At 35.6% G+C, this 22,507-nt stretch overlaps 2 protein-coding genes across 10 annotated transcripts in view; one reads left to right on the top strand and one right to left on the bottom strand.

The window, feature by feature from the left end:
• Positions 1–74: 74 nt before the first annotated feature.
• On the bottom strand, positions 75–7,314 carry LOC6045851 (leucine-rich repeat neuronal protein 2). The gene is made up of 2 exons (XM_038257112.1): positions 6,493–7,314; positions 75–1,509 (listed from the first exon to the last, which is right to left on the bottom strand). Exons 1-2 carry the CDS (start codon positions 6,598–6,600, stop codon positions 148–150), a joined length of 1,470 nt encoding a protein of 489 aa, XP_038113040.1. The 5' UTR covers positions 6,601–7,314; the 3' UTR covers positions 75–147.
• A 6,580-nt stretch (positions 7,315–13,894) lies between these two features.
• Positions 13,895–22,507, top strand: part of LOC6045852 — a 32,285-nt gene continuing 23,672 nt past the window's right edge. The window contains exons 1-2 of one of the 9 annotated variants that reach the window (XM_038256722.1): positions 13,895–13,970; positions 21,296–21,856. In XM_038256722.1, coding sequence (XP_038112650.1) covers positions 21,736–21,856 — 121 coding nt within the window. In that variant the 5' untranslated portion in view covers positions 13,895–13,970; positions 21,296–21,735. Of the gene's footprint in view, positions 14,265–21,242; positions 21,857–22,507 lie in introns of all 9 variants that reach the window. The other 8 variants (XM_038256719.1, XM_038256721.1, XM_038256720.1 and 5 more) reach the window with 8 other exon arrangements.

Genomic DNA, 22,507 nt, shown 5'->3' with positions numbered 1-22,507 from the left:
AAATATGCTCTAAAAACTGATATGGGAAATTCAGATGGTTAGAGAATTAAGACATTGAAACACGAAAACTTTGGATAGATCTCCACATCATACATTTACTTCAATTAAAACTACATTCGATGATTATTGCCTAACTTTAACCCTTTTTCAGTACAAATTCTCCGCCTGATTTGGCTCAATCGTCACCCGTGCGTACGGACTGTTCACCCCGACCTTATTCCTAAGCTGAACCTGCTGACGACGGGGCCGTATCGCCAAGTAGATCAAATACACCGCCGCTCCCACCAGAACCGCCAGCAGCACCACCAACACCACGTTGAACACGGTGTACAGCCAGGACTTTTCCTCCTTGCACTGCAGCCGGTCCTCGGCGATGTCCGCCAGCTGTTGACCCCGCAGGGACATCGGCTTGGTGCAGGAGGCGTGCGTCGTCACGTTCAGCGTTTTGAGCCACCGGACGTTGCAGTCGCAGGTCAGTGGCGTCCCGGTGAGGTCCAGGACGTTGAGCTGATCGAAGGCTTGCAGGAGCGAGGAGTTGAGCGTTCGGATGCTCGTGCCTTTGAGGATCAATTCCTGGAGGACGGTGTCGGTTTCGTTGAGGACCACGTTGCGTCCGAAGGCGTGCGGGTCGAAGGTGGTGAGGTTGCGGGAACCTTGCAGGTTGAGGTGGGAGAGTCGGGGCAGTCCGAACAGGGCGTATTCTTCGAGTTTGTAGAGGTACGGCATGTCCTCCATGGTAAGGTGCTGTAGGTGGAACAGGTGGGGCAGGAACTTGGCTGACATGGTCTTGAAGGGGTTGCCGCTGATGTCAAGGTGGGTTACGGCTTTCGGGAGCTTCTGGATGCTGAGCAGCTGGTTGTAACTGAGAACGATCTGGTCGAGACCGACCCCGTTAGTTAGGTCAACGACTGTTAAGCTGCAGTTCTCCAGTTCGATGATCGAGAGTCGAGGTGTTACGCCCAACTTCAGGAAGATATCGTTCTCTGTTGCATTCAAGAACGCTCCAAGTGGGTTGTGTGACAATACCAACTGCTCCAGGTGTTGCAACGGAGAAAACGCATTAGCCTGAATCACTGTTATTCTATTTTCAGCCAGGTTAAGCTGCCTCAGCGTTACCAATCCCGTAAATGCATCGATGTTGATAAGCTCGATTTCGTTTTCACTCAGATCCAACTCCACCAGCCCGCTAACATTTGCAAAGTTCTTATCTTTCAGCGTTGTTATCGCGTTGTTACGTAGACTTAGGTACTTTAGCTTATCGCCCGAAAAGAGCGGCACCTCGACAAACTTGTTGTACGACATGTCCGCCCGGATCGTTCCCTGAGGTAGCGTCTCCGCGCGGAAGATTGCGTTCTGCAGGTGATGATCACGACAGTCGATCAGCACCACCGGGATGCCCCACGGAGGGGAGCTTTCCACGTCACAGCCGCAGAACTTGCCGCCGGCGTCGTCCGATGGGTCCAGGAGAGGTTTGTCGAAGTTGCACAGTTGCGTTACAAGGGCGGAGTTCTGGAAAAAATTAAATGTATCAATAATTTATTTAAACTTTAGACACAATTAACCTATATTCAGTTTTATCTAATAGTACAATATAAAAACCTTCATATCAATTAAAAAATAATTAATTAAATATTTATAGTTTTTAGCTATTTTATAAAAAATTTAAAGTTAAAAGTGTCCCTTTTCGCAAGTCGTGGTAGAAAATAAGGGGGAAGTAATAAAAAAATAATATTTTTCAAATTTCAAGTGTAACTGTATTTTTTTAGTACACTCAAAGTTAAAGAACGAGAGGAATGTCCTCACGAAAAGAAACGTGAGGAAAGTGCTATTTTGCGAGAGTATTTACCTCTCGCGTGTTCATTCGTTCATTGGAACAGTTGATCCTATTGAGTGGCTTATATGGACAAATGACCGCCACTAAGTCACCGAACCATGGTGGCCCATACGGCAAAGGCACGGTTCTATATGCCGAAGGTCTTGGGTTCGAGTCTCGGTACCGGTCCTTTTTTTGATAGATGAACTTTTTTTGATGATGAACCCATGAGTAAAGTACTCTCGGTAGTTTCGGGATTTATTCTCTCAGTCCGCACACAGTACAATTTTACTACCGAATCGTGCTCTTTATCCTCTCGTATGCCGATGCCCAGTTCTGGGTGTAAAACAGTATTACAAAAATAAATTAAAACAGTTAGGTTACCGCCAAACAAATCACGTAGTACAATTTTACTTTCGAAACACATTTGTGACACGTGCTTTTCAGATTTTTGTTTACATTATTTACTGTATCTTTTAACTGGTGTTACCAAATTAATTGAAACTTGGAGCGTTTGTTAAGCGATAGTTTGAACCGATTGCTTCAAAAAGTTTGGCTCTACCATTCATAATTTTGAAATTATTTACCAGCAAACTTTAAAAATCGCATTTCTCGAAATGTACTAAATGGTCGTTGTCACAAGATAGCACACAACTGACGAAATATCAAAATTCTCATAAATTAGTCAAAAGTAGGAGAGAAGGGGGAAGTAAGGCAGATGCTAATATTTATGAAATTTATGTTCCTCGGCTCTGACCAAATTCGAGGGGGGAAGGGGACAAAAAAAATACAAGCTACAGTTTTAACATTTGCATGAAGAAAAGTGCTTTGTAATGCATTAGACACCTGTCCACTTGTTGTGCAATTATAAGTTTCCAAAATATGTAAATATTGATTAAAAAAATTCGAAAAAAAGTATTTGCGATGCTGTACATTTGAATTTCATGAAAATTCAAAATATTTTTAAACGAGCTCAAACATGCTAAATATGATTATTGATGCAGAAAAATGCAGTTTAGATTGTTTCCAGTAGATTAAACCTCTATTTTCATTGAAATTTTTATGTTTTTTAAAAAATATTTTTTGTTCCCTGATTTTCCGGACCAATTTTGAAGGAAGTGACAAAAACTTTGAAAAATATTTGCGACAGCCTAGTAACAAAATAATAAATTTCAAATTTTAAGTAAAATTGCCCAAATTTAGAGCAAAAAAGAAAAAGAAAACTGAAACGGTAAAATTAAAAGCATTCTAATTTCATTTGAGTTTTAGAAAAAAAAAAACATTTTAAAAAGCCAGCAATTAAATTTTTTATAACAAACTTTAGAAGCGATGGTTGAAAAACAAAAAAAAACGTTTTCAGCTTGTCGACCGAAAGAGATCATGTTTTTCAAATCAAAAATTTCTTTTTTTGATAAGAATTAATGTTGTTGCTTCTTGATTGCTTTAACACTGAAATCAAAATGAAAGGGATCAGAATATTCTAATCCCCTGAAGAAGACGACATGTCGAAACGTCGGAATAAAAAAGAAAAAAAAACTACAAGTTATTGTTTTTTACATGACTGTTGGGCCGAAAGAATTCCTGATTGAGTAATACAGTCGATAACAACGATTCATGCCTTACCAATTTGTTTAATTTCCCAAAAACGTCAAATTTGGATCAAATTTGGCTTGACAGTTCCTTGGCCAATATAATTAGACCCGTATTTTGTTAGACGATTAGAGTGGTCTTATCCATAGGATGGTCCATAAAATTGGCTCAAATTGGTTCAACCTTTCCGGAAATATTATTTTTTGAAAATGTCTTATTATTTCAGCCAAGAAACTCCCACGCCAAATTCGAGCCAAATTGGAGCACTTTTGATTTAGATCATGCTTGTTTGACATGGAATGGCTGTATGTATTAGTTTAGTTATCTGATGCTTTGTACATCAACTCTCGGATTATTTTTCAAAAAGCCGTAAGAGCCATTGGTAAACAAAGTCCTTTTTGCATCGGTATTCGACCTACTTACGAAAAATCAATATCAAAAATGCTCGATATTGTTCATCTACACGTCAGTGCCCCACTCAAGTACCCCATACTTGAAATAAATGAAATTTTGTTTCATTTTCGAGAAAAACGAAAACTAATATTAGAGGTCACAATGGCTCTTACGACTTTTTGAAAACTCACCCCTGAATTATTGTTTTGCCTTTTTATGTGGATGATAATTTTTGTGTACGTTTTTTATGACCAAAGAAATTATTTTCCATAATAAATTTGTCCATACAAGTAAGCATACAGTTTTGGAAACCATCGATTTAAAAATTCTCCTAAAATTGTTTCTTGAGATTTGCTGATCGATTTGATATGTTTGGCAAAGTGATAGGTTTTGCTTAGAACATTTTCGAAAAGCGAACACTCTTAATAAATCCACACTGTTTTGCAGTAAAAAAAACTGATTTGATTTTGGATTTGACAGAACATCAATTAATTTGCGGAATACATTTATGTTTGTGGAAAGTCCAATTAAAAATTTGGGAACATTTTTATAGAATGTAACTGTTATTTCGACGTCGTCGTGCTACCTTGTCGCACCCGCCATTTTGACGTTCCGATAAAAACGCGTTTTAATGGTTGACCTTCAATAAACAAAAACGAGAGCACGCAATGTAAACAATAACAAACACGTTTTGTTTGGCTGACCATTCTGTGCACTGTCCTGAAGTTTGGTTGAAGTTGGTTGCTGGAGTCCCGAGTTATAATTATTTATGATTACGGTAGTCTAACTTGTACTTGCGTCAAACGCGTTCTGACCTGAAATTCCTTTGGCCAGTTGTCGCACTTACATCAAGTTTCAGGGAGTGACAAGATAGCACGACAAGATTGAAACTTCTTTCATATGAAAAGTGACAAAAATTTTCGGAGCTCTTTTGGTTTTCATTGAATATCTTAGGATTGAAATCGAATTTTGGGGATCTGTGAAGGTTAAAAGATGTGGCATTGTGAGAAGCACAAAATGGCGTTCTTAAATCAATTTGGCCTGAAATGCACTATGGTACATTGGGTGGCCAAGTTTCAAAAAAGTGACCTTCTCCAAATATTTTTTGGTATTTTTTTCTCGAAAGTAAACATTCTAACTAAGAAAAATCCAAATTTTCAAAGCTCTAAGTTTGTTCGTTACGGAGATACGCAAGCTGAAAGTCAAAAAATGGAGTAAAAAACTAGCGTTTTTTTGTAAAAAAGGCTGATTGTTTAATTTTAACATAGCTCAGCCATTTTAAATGTTTTACTAGGACAAATATACATCGTTGGAAAGGTAATGAGATAAACTATGAAACTATTAATAGATAAAATGTAGTTTCTAAACCAAAAACTGAAGTTTTCATCGAATAACTGGAGCATTTTTTTGACAAATCATATTTTTTTGTGTTTGTTAATCGAGTACTTTTTTTGCTAACCGATGCTAAACATGAAACTTAGATCACTTGAAAGATTGGATTATAATCTAACATTGCTGAAATTTCCAGCCTGCGATTTTTTGCGTTTTCGGAGATATGCCATTTTGAACATTTACGTTTTATCAAAATTTGGTGCAATCTACATATGCGCCCGTTTATTTCACTTGCTTTGCTACCTTCTTCGTGGGCATCGTCGCTTAAAAAATCAATACCTGGTTTCAAGAAGTTCGAAATGACTTTATTGGAATTTTCTGTTGCCTACATTGAGTACCTTAGTCAAAATAAGGTATTCGTACCGAAGTTTCTCAAGCGAAACTGGAAAATCTCAGTTTGATACCGGAAAAAGTATTCAGCAAAATGTTGACTTAGCATGATGAATTTCTGCGATCAATCCATGAAACTGATTCACATTTAAGTTCTATGTTGGTTAGTATAAAACATCATAAAAAGTACCTTTAACATATCCTGAAGCTGTCACAAACTCTATTTCTATCGTTTTACTTCATAGTTGATATTTTGAATAAAATTAATTTTTCTGGGGGTGGGTCTTAAGTTATATGGCATGGACTCACAAAAGAAACACACAGCAGTAAATAATAAATATTTGACTTAAAATGAATTTATTACGCTTAACAAAATTTTGTTGGAGGGAGGAGGAGAGGGGGTGAAAGAAACAGGAGGGAGGGGTTGTGTCCTTAAAGTGGGGATGTATTAGCTTATCCATAATTTAATAATATAAACTTGCAATACAATATATACGCAATTCTGTTGCACTTGCAAATGTATGAAAAGACTATTTATTATAAACAATCAACTATTGAAAAACATGAAAAGTCATAAAAATCGACGTATATCATTTCAATACCATACAATTACCCAAATTTGTATGAAAAAACATTTAAAAAGCAAAAAAATAATTTGGCCGCCTGTTTGTATGGAGATGGCCCATAGTGAAATGCACGTACGACAAGTTAGCACGACGGCGACGATTTGCTGAAAAGTTTTAAGCAATCCCTAAAACTTTGCCTATGCCTATGTCAGTATGGACGTTTGCCGTAATTGAATGGAGACTTTTATAGACAAACTAATGCTGCAAAATGTTTTTTTTTTTCACTTATAAAAACAAGAACACGCAAAGTTTCATCCAAATAAAAAAATATGCATTTAACCATTTGAAAGTTATATTTATCACGAGCTAAGAATATTTAAATCAGCATTTTAGCACATAATTTCTCACCTCATCATTACCGGTACTGTCCGCTTCCTGTCCACGTACGATCTCGACGCCGGAAGCCATCAGCACGCTAATTAGAAGGCACAATTTTCCAAACATTATCACAGCCATGGTTTTGTTTGCACACGTTGACTCCTTTCTTTCACACAAGGCTCGCTGGGGTCCCGAAACTCACGAAAAAACGTCTTATCAGTTTACGGTGATCACCAGTTTAATTTTAATTAAAATTATCATTCCTCATCAAATATTTAAACACACAGCACACTTTCCTATTTTCACTCTTAAAACCGGAGGGGACGCCTTTATCCCTTCTCTGCTTTCAGCAGCGGATTTTCCTTTCCCGCAAATTTTCCCGATTATGTAGAGTAAAATTTTTAATTAGTATGAATCAACCATTAATTAACTACCGTCGTCTTCTCGGGTTTCCCCGATTTTCCACAGACGACACACAAACACACACACCGGGTTCTTCTTCACAACCGTTGCCGGGTTTTCTCCACCTCGAAGTCGTTGTTGAAATCGTGGAAAGTGGGAAAATTCCTTTCACGCATAATTTTCCCTCTGTATGGATTATCCGAAAAAAGGGGGGCGACTTCCGCTCCACTGCTTTCCCAACTTCCGTGTTTGGAACTAGGAAAATTGATTTTCCCCCTCCTCCTCCACCTCTTCTGAGTTTGGCTTTTCCTTTGAATCCAATCTTCAGGCTAAAGTTCCGCAAGTTGCGACCGTCGTCGTGTCGAAAATTCGAGCTTTACTGATGGTTTTTTTTCGGGGTGGAGCACGCACGGAAATTGAATCAATCAGTCTACTACCGTTCTACTAAAATGGCAGATACTAACAAATGTACCCCAGCCCAACTGCACCTGTCTGTTATCAGTTTCGAGTTTTGAGCGAAGTTGTGTAAGTGAGACAAGCGCTCAACACGCACAGGTAAGAGGCCTTCCTTAAACTACGATTCAAAAATAATAATGTATTTAAAGAATAGAACATTTTCTAACATATACTAATGCGATAAGTATCACTTCCCTTCAAATCAATTGCGTGATTTATGAAAGACCCCCCCCAAAACGGGTGTTTACCTGGTGATAAGAAATGACGTCCAACACCACCACCATGGCGACGTCGAAAGTGGGGAAACCGGTGAACCAGATAACAGATTGAGGGCTTTTGTTATCACCGTTTTGAAACTAGGGTGAATGAAAGAAGGGGGAGTGCGTTTTGCAAAATTTCTGGAAACACGATGAGCAATCGGTCGGTTTCGTTGGAAATTGAACTTTGATCAGATTTGAAACACTTGAACATTTTGGTAGATTGGGTCATTAAATTTTCGTGGTAGTGTAATATCATCAGGATGAAATGTGTTTAGTTGTTCCCGCATTTCAAGATTGTTCTAGTTCTTGAGAAATAAAGATTACCTACATTTTTCCAATTTTCTTAGATTAAAGATTACACATGACTTTTTAATACACATCTTAAATCTCAATCTCAATATAGGGGAACTATACCTTTTTTCAGCCTATTTCTATTATCGGCCTATCAGCACTTTGTTAATGAATTACGGCTTTCACAAAGTGTTTTTGACTGTTCCAAAGTTATAAATAGCTCGAATTAAAGTGAGCAAGCAACTCTCCATTGTTGAAATATCTGCAAATGTTGATTAAATAGCGGAAAACGGCAAAGTGATGAGAATTGGTCGAACGGCTTAGAGTAATTAAAATGGGTATATTTCCCCTACAACAGTTTTTTTTAATTTGTGTATGTTGTGTTTTACAAGATAAGAAGATATGATTTTATATGGTTTTGTTTGAAGATTTGAAGATTTGAAGATTTGAAGATTTGAAGATTTGAAGATTTGAAGATTTGAAGATTTGAAGATTTGAAGATTTGAAGATTTGAAGATTTGAAGATTTGAAGATTTGAAGATTTGAACATTTGAAGATTTGAAGATTTGAACATTTGAAGATTTGAAGATTTGAAGATTTGAAGATTTGAAGATTTGAAGATTTGAAGATTTGAAGATTTGAAGATTTGAAGATTTGAAGATTTGAAGATTTGAAGATTTGAAGATTTGAAGATTTGAAGATTTGAAGATTTGAAGATTTGAAGATTTGAAGATTTGAAGATTTGAAGATTTGAAGATTTGAAGATTTGAAGATTTGAAGATTTGAAGATTTGAAGATTTGAAGATTTGAAGATTTGAAGATTTGAAGATTTGAAGATTTGAAGATTTGAAGATTTGAAGATTTGAAGATTTGAAGATTTGAAGATTTGAAGATTTGAAGATTTGAAGATTTGAAGATTTGAAGATTTGAAGATTTGAAGATTTGAACATTTGAAGATTTGAAGATTTGAAGATTTGAAGATTTGAAGATTTGAAGATTTGAAGATTTGAAGATTTGAAGATTTGAAGATTTGAAGATTTGAAGATTTGAAGATTTGAAGATTTGAACATTTGTACATTTGAACATTTGAACATTTGAACATTTGAACATTTGAACATTTGAACATTTGAACATTTGAACATTTGAACATTTGAAGATTTGAAGATTTGAAGATTTGAAGATTAGAAGATATCGAAATATCGGATAACATCGTAACAGTTTATATTTCAAACAGTTTTCTGTAAAACAATCAACATTTTATTATGGAAGTATTATTTTTTGCATTTATTTTATTTCAGATGAAACTTTAAATGTACTTTTTCTATAAAAAAGAATCCATACAATTTTGAAAACCGTTTACAGAAATAAGCTATTAAAATACTCAATAATCTGCATCTAGAGAACCGATTTTCTGATCGATTTGTAGTTTTTGGCAAAGTTGTAGGTATAGCCTAGAATTTTTCAAAAAAATATGCTTTGCTTTAAAAAACCTTTTTTTATTGGACTTTTCACGCAAAAAAATAAATAGTGCAAAATAACAATTTATGAAAATTAATATTTTTGTCAAAAATGCCTTCTTTTAAGCGATGGCACAAATTGGTCAAAATTCATTGGCAATATTGCAATTTTTTTTCGAAAAAATCATGAGTTTTTAAAACGTTAAAGTAAGCGGAAAATTTTGTTTCCTAGTCTTCAGATGAAAAACCAAATAAACAAATTTGATATCGTTCACCGTTTTCAAGTTAAATTCAATTCAATGAATTTGAAGATTTGAAGATTTGAAGATTTGAAGATTTGAAGATTTGAAGATTTGAAGATTTGAAGATTTGAACATTTGAAGATTTGAAGATTTGAACATTTGAAGATTTGAAGATTTGAAGATTTGAAGATTTGAAGATTTGAAGATTTGAAGATTTGAAGATTTGAAGATTTGAAGATTTGAAGATTTGAAGATTTGAAGATTTGAAGATTTGAAGATTTGAAGATTTGAAGATTTGAAGATTTGAAGATTTGAAGATTTGAAGATTTGAAGATTTGAAGATTTGAAGATTTGAAGATTTGAAGATTTGAAGATTTGAAGATTTGAAGATTTGAAGATTTGAAGATTTGAAGATTTGAAGATTTGAACATTTGAAGATTTGAACATTTGAAGATTTGAAGATTTGAAGATTTGAAGATTTGAAGATTTGAAGATTTGAAGATTTGAAGATTTGAAGATTTGAAGATTTGAAGATTTGAAGATTTGAAGATTTGAAGATTTGAACATTTGAACATTTGAACATTTGAACATTTGAACATTTGAACATTTGAACATTTGAACATTTGAACATTTGAACATTTGAAGATTTGAAGATTTGAAGATTTGAAGATTTGAAGATTAGAAGATATCGAAATATCGGATAACATCGTAACAGTTTATATTTCAAACAGTTTTCTGTAAAACAATCAACATTTTATTATGGAAGTATTATTTTTTACATTTATTTTATTTCAGATGAAACTTTAAATGTACTTTTTCTATAAAAAAGAATCCATACAATTTTGAAAACCGTTTACAGAAATAAGCTATTAAAATACTCAATAATCTGCATCTAGAGAACCGATTTTCTGATCGATTTGTAGTTTTTGGCAAAGTTGTAGGTATAGCCTAGAATTTTTCAAAAAAATATGCTTTGCTTTAAAAAACCTTTTTTTATTGGACTTTTCACGCAAAAAAATAAATAGTGCAAAATAACAATTTATGAAAATTAATATTTTTGTCAAAAATGCCTTCTTTTAAGCGATGGCACAAATTGGTCAAAATTCATTGGCAATATTGCAATTTTTTTTCGAAAAAATCATGAGTTTTTAAAACGTTAAAGTAAGCGGAAAATTTTGTTTCCTAGTCTTCAGATGAAAAACCAAATAAACAAATTTGATATTGTTCACCGTTTTCAAGTTAAATTCAATTCAATGAAAAAAAACTAACAGAAACCAGGGATGGTATAATCGCAAAAAAAAATCAATTTCGCTTGCGAGCTTTCTCCACCCGCGAAAGAGAGTTGAGGCAAATCACGCAAAAGAAAAATCAATCCCGAATTTCGCTAAGAAAATCATTCTGTTGATGATTTTTTGTGAATTTCCTTGTCAGAGCCACTTAAAATAATTTATTTCGCTTTTTTTGCACGCATTGTCCATCTACAAATAGTGACAGGTTATTTTTCAAGGTGTGACGTTACACTTGCAAGTGTAGTAGTGAAAAAGATGTTCCGCTGAATAATCAGGATGATGACTTTTTTAGATTCTTTTTACCGATCTTTCGTGCTCGAGAGAGGAGAGCCAAGCTCCTTTCGGATTTTTACTCTTGATGAACGGCCAAAGATTTTCTTTTGATGATGATTATTCCATCGTATTTCTATTACGTAGAAACAAAAGTGTAATAAACCGAAAACAATTTGAAATGCATTTTCATACGTTAATATTTAGCATGTTCATTTATAATTTGATTATTTGTGAAATTCCGATGCACATACTCAGATATTTTGAAAACTAATGATTTCAAAACTGACTGGTTTGAAATACAATTTTAAAGACTTTTTTTCGTTGAAATGTTTATACCATGGCTTGTGATTTCAACGTTTTTTTTAATTCTCAAAATTCTACTCAGTTTCATCCAAATCACAAATTAAATTTTCATAAAATTTGCTCATTCTTGAGAGCATTGCTATTCGTTTAATGTAAAAGTTGTAATCATAAATTGAATATCTTATAATCTTCAAATTTGCCTAAGACAAAGTAAATTAATTGACACACATTGCAGTCAAATCATAAAAATTGTATTATCTTGTCGGTTGCCATCCCACTCCGGCAGTCAGTGATATCCACTCTAAAAGATAGCAGCAGCATCATCAGCATCTCATCAAATTTGGCACAGATCCGTCCGTCCGTCCGAGAGTGAGATGCGTTCGTCGGTTGGCGCTCTCGCATTTCAAGCCGGACGTCGCAAATTTGTGCATGCATGATCGCATGTTTGTGTGTGCGTGTGTGTTCGTTTTTATTGCACATGATTCCAACGGCCAACCGAACGGAAAGAAATCAGCATAAACAAATTACGTTCTTGTCTAGTCCGCTTTGCTCGCTCTTTCGCGCGATCACCTTTCTCTTTATCAGCAAGGCGCAGCAAGCGGAGTCTCTCGCCAAACACCTCCGGCCGGCCGGCCAACCTTGGCTCTTTGGCAGTGATTTAGACATCACGCGCGAATCTGTGTCACGCCACGACGCCACCAGAGGAAGCACACACTCGAAGAAGTGGGTGAAGAGCGCAAGGAAAGTTTGCGCGGCAAATCCAACGAAAAGGGACAATTTGAGAGAATGGAAGTCAAATTTTAAATCTCACAAATAGAAAGATCAAATATGTCAAAATTATGAACTTAAGTTGGATTGCAATTTAAATTGTATTTATTAATTTGAGTATGGTGCAATTTCCGAAAAAAATACTTCTTTACGAAAAACGAAAAGCAGATGTCGTTTAATAACGTGATCTAGTTAGCAAAAAGCCTCGAGGATATAGGCAGAAATGGACCAATCAATTGTTGTAATTTCAACCAAATCAGCTAAAACATTATTTTAACATACATGTTTTTGCCGACTCTTTTATTACAAAATATTCACATTTGGCAATTGCATTTTTTTTTTCTTAAACGTTGTTTAGTTTCAGTATTACTGTTCCGGTCACAGATATATGTTTCACTATTCAGTACAAAAATAGAACATTCTTCCAAATTCGATTGCATTCCTGACCTTTATCATGCGTCCTGTAACTAACTGCATGAAAATATTACAAATAATGCAATTTTGCAATATGAATTTCTTTGTGCTGTGTATATCACAATTATTATAATAATATTTGACTAATTTTTTGAGAAGTTGCCTAACAAAAACTTTATAAACTGTTTAATGATCCTCTACAACCTACTCCCTTGGCGGGCTTCGATTTAATAAACTCAAAAATCCATTTTCATTAAATTTTCGATCTTTGCTTTATTGGAAAGATTGAAAAAAAAGGATGTTTGATTTGTGTGTGACTTCTAGAAAGCCTATATGGAAAGGCGAAATGTTACTCTCCTGGTTGAATGATAATAATTTCATTAATTAGCAAACAAAGTTGTAAACAAGCAAAAAAAACAAACAAAATACTTTAAAAGTATAAATAACTTAAAAATGCAAATGGTTAAACAGGTGGTAGAATAACAAGATACTATAAGAAAGAATCAAAAACTAAACATGGTAAATGTGAATTAAAATACTGAAAAAACAATTTTACTCTGCTTGATATAGGGACGTGGCGTTACTTCGTGCTGCCATCTGGTATTTTGAACTGCCAAAGTGAAAAATAGCTGAGTCATCGTCTAAAAATAGACGGCGTCCTATCTCGCCCAACAAAATGAAGTCGATAAAGTAGTCGGTTTCGATGGAGGAAAAGTGGAAAACGTGATCTAAAAACTTCAAAATCTACATGCTTTTTTAATATTTGAATTAAAAGTAACAAAACCTGATTATCGAGTTTTTAAATCGTATTTTTATTTATTTAAAGCATTACAGATTTATTTTAACAATTTCTTTATCAAGATGAAGAAATAATATGTTTAAAAAGAAAAAATATCCTATCTTTTTTTAGTTTTATTTAAGCTATTGAACGCTTTTTTGACAAATTTCCTTTTATGTTTAAGTTGGCAGTTGTCGAAGCATTAAAATTGATGTCAAAAATTCAAAACCAATACTTTTTTGTCTTCCTTAGCCAACAAAAATAAGATTATGTTTTACTATTCGCTAGTTCAACTTCACCACGATAGGGTGGTTTATATCGTGTGAGCCTCCTCAAAAAATGCACACTCTCACACTTTCATCCACTCGCAACTCCGCAAACACGCAAACACACATTCAGCACATCAAATTCAAATTCTCTCCAATTTCGAAAGATGTTTTTTTCCTTCTCCATGATCGCGCGCTGAGCTCTCCCGAGCTTGGCCGCTCAGTCGATCGATCGCGGTGTGTCGGTCCACACAGCTTCTTCGGCGGCTAATCCGCGTGCTGGGCACGAGTCCATTATCTAATCTTGCGGTTTGTTTTGAGTGTGAGTCGCGCTCTTTCGTACGAAAGTCGATCACGCGGAATGAAAGCCAATCGATCGTGAATATTATTGTGTCAGGTTGGGGAAGAATTTCTCCGCCATCGCCGTTTGATCGCGTTGGTCGTGAGTTTTGTTCGCGCGTGGACACCTGCGGCACCTGTTGGCCTCGGCAGGTGAACGTCGTGAAAAGAGGACCCACGATAACCGTTAGAATCGCGTCATTTTGCTGTGGTTTTGGAATTCAAGTGTATTTGTGTGTTTGCTGTGTTTACCCCCAAACCAAAGTGAGAGAAACCGTCCACGTGTGACCTTTCCACCGATTTTGGTGTTTTTATTTATCATAATTGTTGAACCTGACCGCAACCGTGACAAAAGTCGCGTGAATTAAAAGGCAGCCACAACAGCAGCAGCAGCAGTTCAAAATATTTACCATCAAACACGACGAGCGTGAACAAACGGTGAAGGTCACCGGTGGCTTAAGCCGCGTAGTGACGGTGTTTTGTTTTGCAAACGGTTGAGCCGGGGTGGCTCTCTCTCGCTCGCTGTCTCCTGCCGAGAGAATGTGTTTCTGGGCAAAAGGAGGTGGTGAAACGGGCTGGGTGGCACTGATGACAGTTGGGTTGTGAACGACACTGGTTTGCAAAAAGTGTTTGAAAATGAAACTAAAAAAACTATTTTTGATAATGCGATATGGGTCATTCCATCTGAAGCGGAACAGCAATTCTGGAGTTTTTTTTTGTTTGAAAAGGTCCATTAAAACAAATTTTCACTTTTTGCTTTTTGGGTTTTTTAAAACACCTGGATCAAGGCGTTTTCAAAAACACCCAAAAAGCAAAAAGTAGAAATTTGGTTTATTTGACCTTTTCAAAATAAAATCCAGATTTGAAAATTACCCTCTCCGATCCTGCTCAAATTTGGCAGAGCTGTTAAGGTGAAGCCGTTTATCATTTTCGAAGAAAATTGATCATCACTATGAAATATTCTGTATTACATTCAATTTAACGAATTTCTCCACCAAAAGGATTAAGCATGTGTCGGTTGTTGCCTTCTTGAAGCCACTGAAAGAATTTTTGATCTAAATCAATTGTGCTTCAAAATTTATATAATTTAGTGGCACAGTCATAGACGTCCTAGTGGGCAATCAATCATTGATTAATGATGATTTCCATAACTTTACAAGGAATGGGATAATTGTTACCAAAAGGAATCGGCATGTGTAGGACACTATTCACAACAACTTTTTGAAGGAATTTTTGTCAAAATTTTGAAAGAGACGCACAATTTTTAAACTTTTACGTTTCTCTTTATTTCGTCGTCCGTGTCTGTCGCGGTGACCATGAACGGCCATGATCGACGACGACCAACTTTTTCAAAACCTTTTTTCGTAAAATCGCGATAACTCGTGATGTTTATTAGCAAATCCCTTATGTCTATAAATCAAAAATTTTGTAATTGTCTGCTCTACAACTTTGTAGAACATTGTCATACTCTAAAAAAATAACCCTGCAAAGATAGAAATAACACGAAATTTTAAAATCTAAAATTTTGTTCCAAATAAAAAAAAATACCTCTCTGGGTCAATGTAGATTCGAAAAGTACATTAAATTTCCCATAAAATGACATGTTCCAAAAAATTTTACAGTCAAGTAACGGAAAATGTGAGAATTTTAAAACTGTTTTAGGGTTTTTTTCGATGAAAAATACGTTTTTTCGGAATTCTGAGTACGCCATCAAATCGGGCGTCTAATTTTACATAAAAGTTCCTTAAACACCAAATTTCTATCTAATCACCGTTTCAGGCTGCAAATTATTGAAAAACACCTCTTTTTTCGCATGTTCAAAAATGGAAGGGTCGTACCGCCCCTCCGTCACGAGATATCAAAAAAACGGACCTCGGATTCGTGATCAGGGACAAAAGTTACCCCTTAGGACAAAGTTTTACGCAAATCGAAGAGGAGTCGGGGCAACTGCTGTGTGAGTTGGCAGAGAATTACCCATTACCTAAATCAGCTTTATTCACCGCATCTACTAGAATTCGCAGAATAAGCATACTAGCGCGCTGATCAATAACTGCTACCTGGTTATTTATTGAAATAAGATTAAAAGATAAATAAATAAAAAAAATAAGATATTAAAAGCATCAGTGCTAACCCATGAACACACGAGCCTTAAGCAGGGTAAAAAAAAGTTTTTCATACAAAAATTTACTTTATTAAATCGCTACTTACTTTTTGTGAGCAAGTATTACAGCCTTGGTATATTATACAAAGTTGTAGAGGATCAAATTTCCTATGAGAATCTCACTTTTGGAAATATTACGATGGAAGTAGCGCAACTTGCAGACAAAAACATAAGAAAATTGAGTTTCTCTTATTTTTTTCGATTGTCCCATACATTCGCCTTTGAGTATCAATGGGTAAATGTTGACCGATTTCGCTCATATTTGGCCCAGATTCCTAAAATAGTTCAAAAAACAATAATCAGCTTGTGGAGCGAGGTTTTAAAAAAAAGCCCGATATTCTGGGCACCCTAATGGGAACTCAAAATCTTTCTTTCATGACAGGTAGTGTGGTCAACACAAAACAAATAGCATGCCGAAATTCTTTTCAATCATGCTAAAGTCAAAGACAAAAATTGGAGAAAAGTCGAATAAAAATAATCAAGACATATTTGGGCTATGAATGAAATCGAGTGATTTATTATGACATACTGCATTAAAAATGTTACCTTGAAAAAAAAAAATAAGAGAAAACATAAAAATGTTACCTTGTTACCTTGAGATTAATACTCGAATCATGTTCCACCAAAATTAGATTAAACGTAATTTTACGCATAATTTGACGCAACTTTAAGTTCGATTTGACGCTCCAGCTATATGCATCTAATTTGATTCAAAATGTGAAAATAGTTTTCAACATAGTGATTACATGATTTTTGGCAACAAAGAGCAAGAAACTTTACGACACTATGCAAACGAATTCGAAAAAAAATACGATAACGAGACAAAACATTTTTTGTTTCTAAAATGACGATGAATTGACAATTACAGCGATGACGCTTGCTTTTGAAAACAAATTAAAAAACTAACTTAATCCACCTATGTGGTTGGAGCCTTCCTCACAACAATGGCTGTACACAAGTTTCATCTTTTTTTTTAGATCCGGCTTTCAAAAAGTACATCGATATCACTTAAGTGGCCATATCTCGAGACAGGGTTGTCAGATCTTCAATGTTTTGGGCTCGTTGGAAAGGTTTTTTGATAACCTAACCAACAATAGGTCGGATGATGGACCCGGACATAGTTTACATACATTTAAGTGAGATCCGGCTTCAAAAAAGTACATCAATATCACTTAAGTGGCCATATCTCGAGACAGGGTTGCCCGATCTTCGATGTTTTGCACTCGTTAGAAAGGTCTTTTGATAACCTAACCAACAATGGGTCGGATGGTGGATCCGTACAAAGTTTACATACATTTCAGTGAGATCCGGCTTCAAAAAAGTAAATCAATATCACTTAAGTGGCCATATCTCGAGACAGAGTCGCCAGATCTTCAATGTTTTAGACTCGTTGGAAAGGTCTTTTGATAACCTAAACAACGTCGGGTTGGATAGTCGAGCCGGACATAGTTTACATATATTTAAGTGAGATCCGGCTTCAAAAAAGTACATTAATATCACTTAAGGGGCTATATCTCGAGACAGGGTTGCCAGATATTCAATGTTTTAGACTCGTTGGAAAGGTCTTTTGATAACCTAACCAAAAATAGGTCGGATAGTGGATCCGGACATAGTTTACATGTATTTAAGTGAGATCCGGCTTCAAAAAAGTACATCAATATCACTTAAGAGGCCATATCTCGAGACAGGGTTGCCAGATCTTCAATGTTTTAGACTCGTTGGAAAGGTCTTTTGATAACCTAACCAACGTCGGGTCGGATAGTGGAGCCGGACATAGTTTACATACATTTAAGTGAGATCCGGCTACAAAAAAGTACATCAATATCACTTAAGTGGCCATATCTCGAGACTGGGTTGCCAGATCTTCAATGTTTTAGACTCGTTGAAAAGGTCTTTTGATAACCTAACTAACGTTGGGTCGGATAGCGGAGCCGGACATAGTTTACATACATTTAAGTGAGATCTGGCTACAAAAAAGTACATCAATATCACTTAAGGGGCTATATCTCGAGACAGGGTTGCCAGATCTTCAATGTTTTGCACTCGTTGGAAAGGTCTTTTGATAACCTTACCAACGTTGGGTCGGATAGTGGAGCCGGACATAGTTTACATACATTTAAGTGAGATCCGGCTACAAAAAAGTACATCAATATCACTTAAGAGGGCATATCTCAAGACAGGGTTGCCAGATCTTCAATGTTTTGGACTCGTTGGAAAGGTCTTTTGATAACCTAACCAACGTCGGGTCGGATAGTGGAGCCGGACATAGTTTACATACATTTAAGTGAGATCCGGCTACAAAAAAGTACATCAATATCACTTAAGTGGCCATATCTCGAGACAGGGTTGCCAGATCTTCAATGTTTTAGACTCGTTGGAAAGGTCTTTTGATAACCTAACTAACGATGGGTCGGATGATGGACCCGGACATAGTTTACATACATTTAAGTGAGATCCAAATATATGTGAAAACACATTTTTATACATAACTTTTGAACTACTTATCCAAACTTCAATCTGTATAAAACTCGATCTATGGGACCCTAAACCAAGTCGAATGCAACAAGTTCGGGTCAAATCGGTTCAGCCAGTGCCGAGAAACATGAGCTAGTTTGTTGGTCACATACATACATACACACACACATACACACACACATACACACACACATACACACACACATACACACAGACATTTGTTCAGTTTTCGATTCTGAGTCGATATGTACACATGAAGGTGGGTCTACGACGTTTTTATACGAAGTTCATTTTTAGAGCAGGATTATAGCCTTACCTCAGTGAGGAAGGCAAAAGGGCAACATTTCAATGTTCCTATGATGTAGGTCAAAAACACAAATTAAAGACTGATCAAAACTTTGGGTTATTTGTTTTACCTAAGGTACTGAGCAATTCTCTACGAATCGGTCTTTTTTCTTCAATTTTTATTTTTGTATTTTTTAACCCGACTTAAACTTTTTTGGTGCCTTCGGTATGCCAAAGAAGCCATTTTGCATTATCAGTTTGTGCATATAATATTCCATACAAATTTGGCTGCTGTCCATACAAAAATGATATATGAAGATTCAGAAATCTGTATCTTTCGAAGGAATTTTTTGATCGATTTGGTGTTTTGGGCACAGTTAAGGAATACACTGAAAAAACAATGATACACGGTAAAAAAATTGGTGATTTTTCAATTTACTTTTTGCTATTACAACTTGATTTGCAAAAAAAAAACTATTTTTATTTTTTTCCTTTTATGACATGTTTAAGAGGACATCAAATACCAACTTTTCAGAAATTTCCAGGATGTGTAAAAAATATTTGGGCGAGTTATGAATTTTTGAATCAATACTGATTTTTTCAAAAAATCGAAATATTGGTCGTAACAATTTTTCAACCTCATTTTTCAATGTAAAATCAAATTTGCAATCAAAAAGTACTCCAGTGAAATTTTAATAAAGTGCACCGTTTTCAAATTAAATCCATTTTTAGGTGACTTTTTTGAAAAAAGGTCGCAGTTTTTTTATTTTTTTGAATTAGTGCGCATGTTTCCCCACTTTTGAAAAAAATAATCGAAAAGCTGAGAAAATTCTCTATATTTTGCTTTTTTAAAATTTGTTGATACGACCCTTAGTTGCTGAGATATTGCCATGCAAAGGTTTAAAAACAGAAAATTTGATGTTTTCCAAGTCTCACCCAAACAACCCACCGTTTTCTAACGTCGTTATCTCAGCAGCTAGTGATTCCATTTACAATGTTAAAATATGAAACATTCAGGAAATTTTCCGATCTTTTCGAAAAAAATATTTTCATAAAATTTAAATCTTGGCTAACAATTTAATTGGGCCAAACATTCAATATTACGCCCTTAAAAATGTTAGTCTTGGTTTAAAAAAATAAAAATATTGTTTTTGAAAATTTACCGAATGTTTCATATTTTAACATTGTAAATCGAACCATTAGTTGCTGAGATATCGACGTTAGAAAATGGTGGGTTGTTTAGGTGAGACTTGGAAAACATCAATTTTCATTTTTTTAAACCTTGCATGGCAATATCTCAGCAACTAAGGGTCGAATCAACAAATTTTAAAAGAGCAAAATATAGAGAATTGTCTCAGCTTTTCAAAAAAAGGTGGGCAAACATGGGCACTAATTTTCAAAAATGAAAAACTGCGACTATCTTAAAAAGTCACCTAAAAATGGATTTAACTTGAAAACGATGCACTTTATCAAAATTTCACTAACGTACTTTTTGATTGCAAATTTGATTTTACATCGAAACATGAAGTTCAAAAATGTTTGCGGCCGATTTTTTGATTTTTTGAAAAAATCAGTATTGATTCGAAAATTCATAACTCGCTCAAAGATTTTTTGCACAACCTGGAAATTTCTGAAAAGTTGCCATTTGATGTCCTCCTAAACATATAAAAAATAAAGAAAATTAAAAATAGTGTTTTTTTTTTGCAAATCAAGTTAAAGAGACAAAAAGTTAAATAAAAAATAAACAATTTTTTTTACGTGTATAATTTCTTACCAGTGTAGTCCGTATCCATACCTATAACTTTGCTGAAGACACCAAATCGATCAAAAAATTCCTTTAAAAAATACAGATTTTGAATTTTCATGCATCATTTTTGTATGGACAGCTGCCAAATTTGTATGGAAAATTATATGGACAAACTAATAATGCAAAATGGCTTCTTTGGGCATACCGAAGGCACCAAAACAAATTTTAGTCCGATTTAAAAATACAAAAAAAAATCGGTTGACCGCAATCTGAGAGAACTGCTCTACTTGCAAAATTGATATGAAACTTCATTTTTTAAATCAAGTGTGAACATAATTTTTCATGCAAATTTAAATTAAATTTAAAATTAAATTGAAATAGACACAAAACAAATTAAATTGAAACAGTAATTAAAAATTATATATTTGCAATTTTAAAATTTTGAACTCGATTCGTAAAATTACTTGCTAAAAATATGAAAATAAATTGACTACATTTTATAAAATAAATCAACAATGTGTTAGTATATATTTTAATCTAAACATAAGTTAAAACACATCTTTTTGCAAACCAGTGTATCCCACAATAGACCTGTAATTATAAACAGAAAACGGATCATTTGAATAGAGCTGATTCTATAGCGTGTGTGTGCTAACCGGTGTTCTACTGCAATGTGATAATGAAGCACGGCCACCACGCGCCGCTGCCGCCGTTCTGGTCAACCGATCATCAGCACAAATCTGCACGCTAGGTGTTGGCCATCATCGTCCGAGACAGGTGAAAGAATGTCCAGTGTGGAATGGAATGTTGTCATAGTTTAGCACCGGTGTCGTGATTAGCCAAGCAGAAATTGCAACCGCCGTCGTCGCGGACTCAACCGCATTCCCAGCTGCACTCCGGTGAACTGTGCGGGGCTGGCTATAGGAGATTAATTGTCCAGCAAACACGTAGAACCGCCAAGAAGAGGCTCGGTGTACAATTATTGTAATCCACCGGAACAAGCCAGCAGAAGTCGTACAAGTTACAAAGTTTGGGGACCACAAACGTGCAATTATAGTGTGTAAGGAATGGCATGTTCCTGCTGTTCTCGTGGTGACGGCAGTGGTAGTGGGGACAGCGGCAGTGGGACAACACGTGGAGAAAATGGATCCCGCTACCCTTACGGCCAGGACGGAGGAAATGTAACAGGTTGGTATTAACTTACTAGCAAACTATGCAGTTGAGAAATGTGGCGTTGTTCGCATTTTAGTGTTTTGAATTTATGTTCCACTTTTAGAACAGTTCTAAGTATACCGAACTCTGCAGATTTTTGGATTTAAGTCATTACATTCCTAACACTAATTATTTTCACAAAACTACATAGTGCTCTCACATCAAGCGACATCATTTGACCCAGTTTCCATCCGGCTAATTACACACGTAATTGCTCCGATATCAGCAGAGTTAGTCAGTGAAATGAAAAATTATCTTCCCCTGTTCGGTTCAATTTCCGCTCCAGTTTTTTGCTTCATTTTGCAGTCACATCAGTTCCAATCCCAGCAGCAGCAGCCGGAAGAAGGAGGCAGGAGTACGATTCCTGCACGACTCGGCGAAAAGATAATGTAATGCGAATCTGATTGATAGCACCCGGGGAACCTTTTTGGACCATCATCTCTGCCTGTAGTCGGGGGGAGGTTGTTTCTGGAGGGAAATTCAGTGTACAGGATCGGCATATGCATACATACTTGCAGCCTCAGCCTCAGCCTAGCTCAGCCCAGCAGGGTACGCTTCTCTATACACTAACCTAATCCAGTTTGTCAGCGGCATCAGCATAATCACGGCAAATGTTGAGCTCCTTGG

This window comes from Culex quinquefasciatus, chromosome 2, assembly GCF_015732765.1.
Source record: "Culex quinquefasciatus strain JHB chromosome 2, VPISU_Cqui_1.0_pri_paternal, whole genome shotgun sequence".
Taxonomy (NCBI): Eukaryota; Metazoa; Arthropoda; class Insecta; order Diptera; family Culicidae; genus Culex; species Culex quinquefasciatus.
The sequence above is the reverse complement of the archived record's forward strand: the minus strand, read 5'-3'. Positions and strand labels throughout refer to the sequence as shown.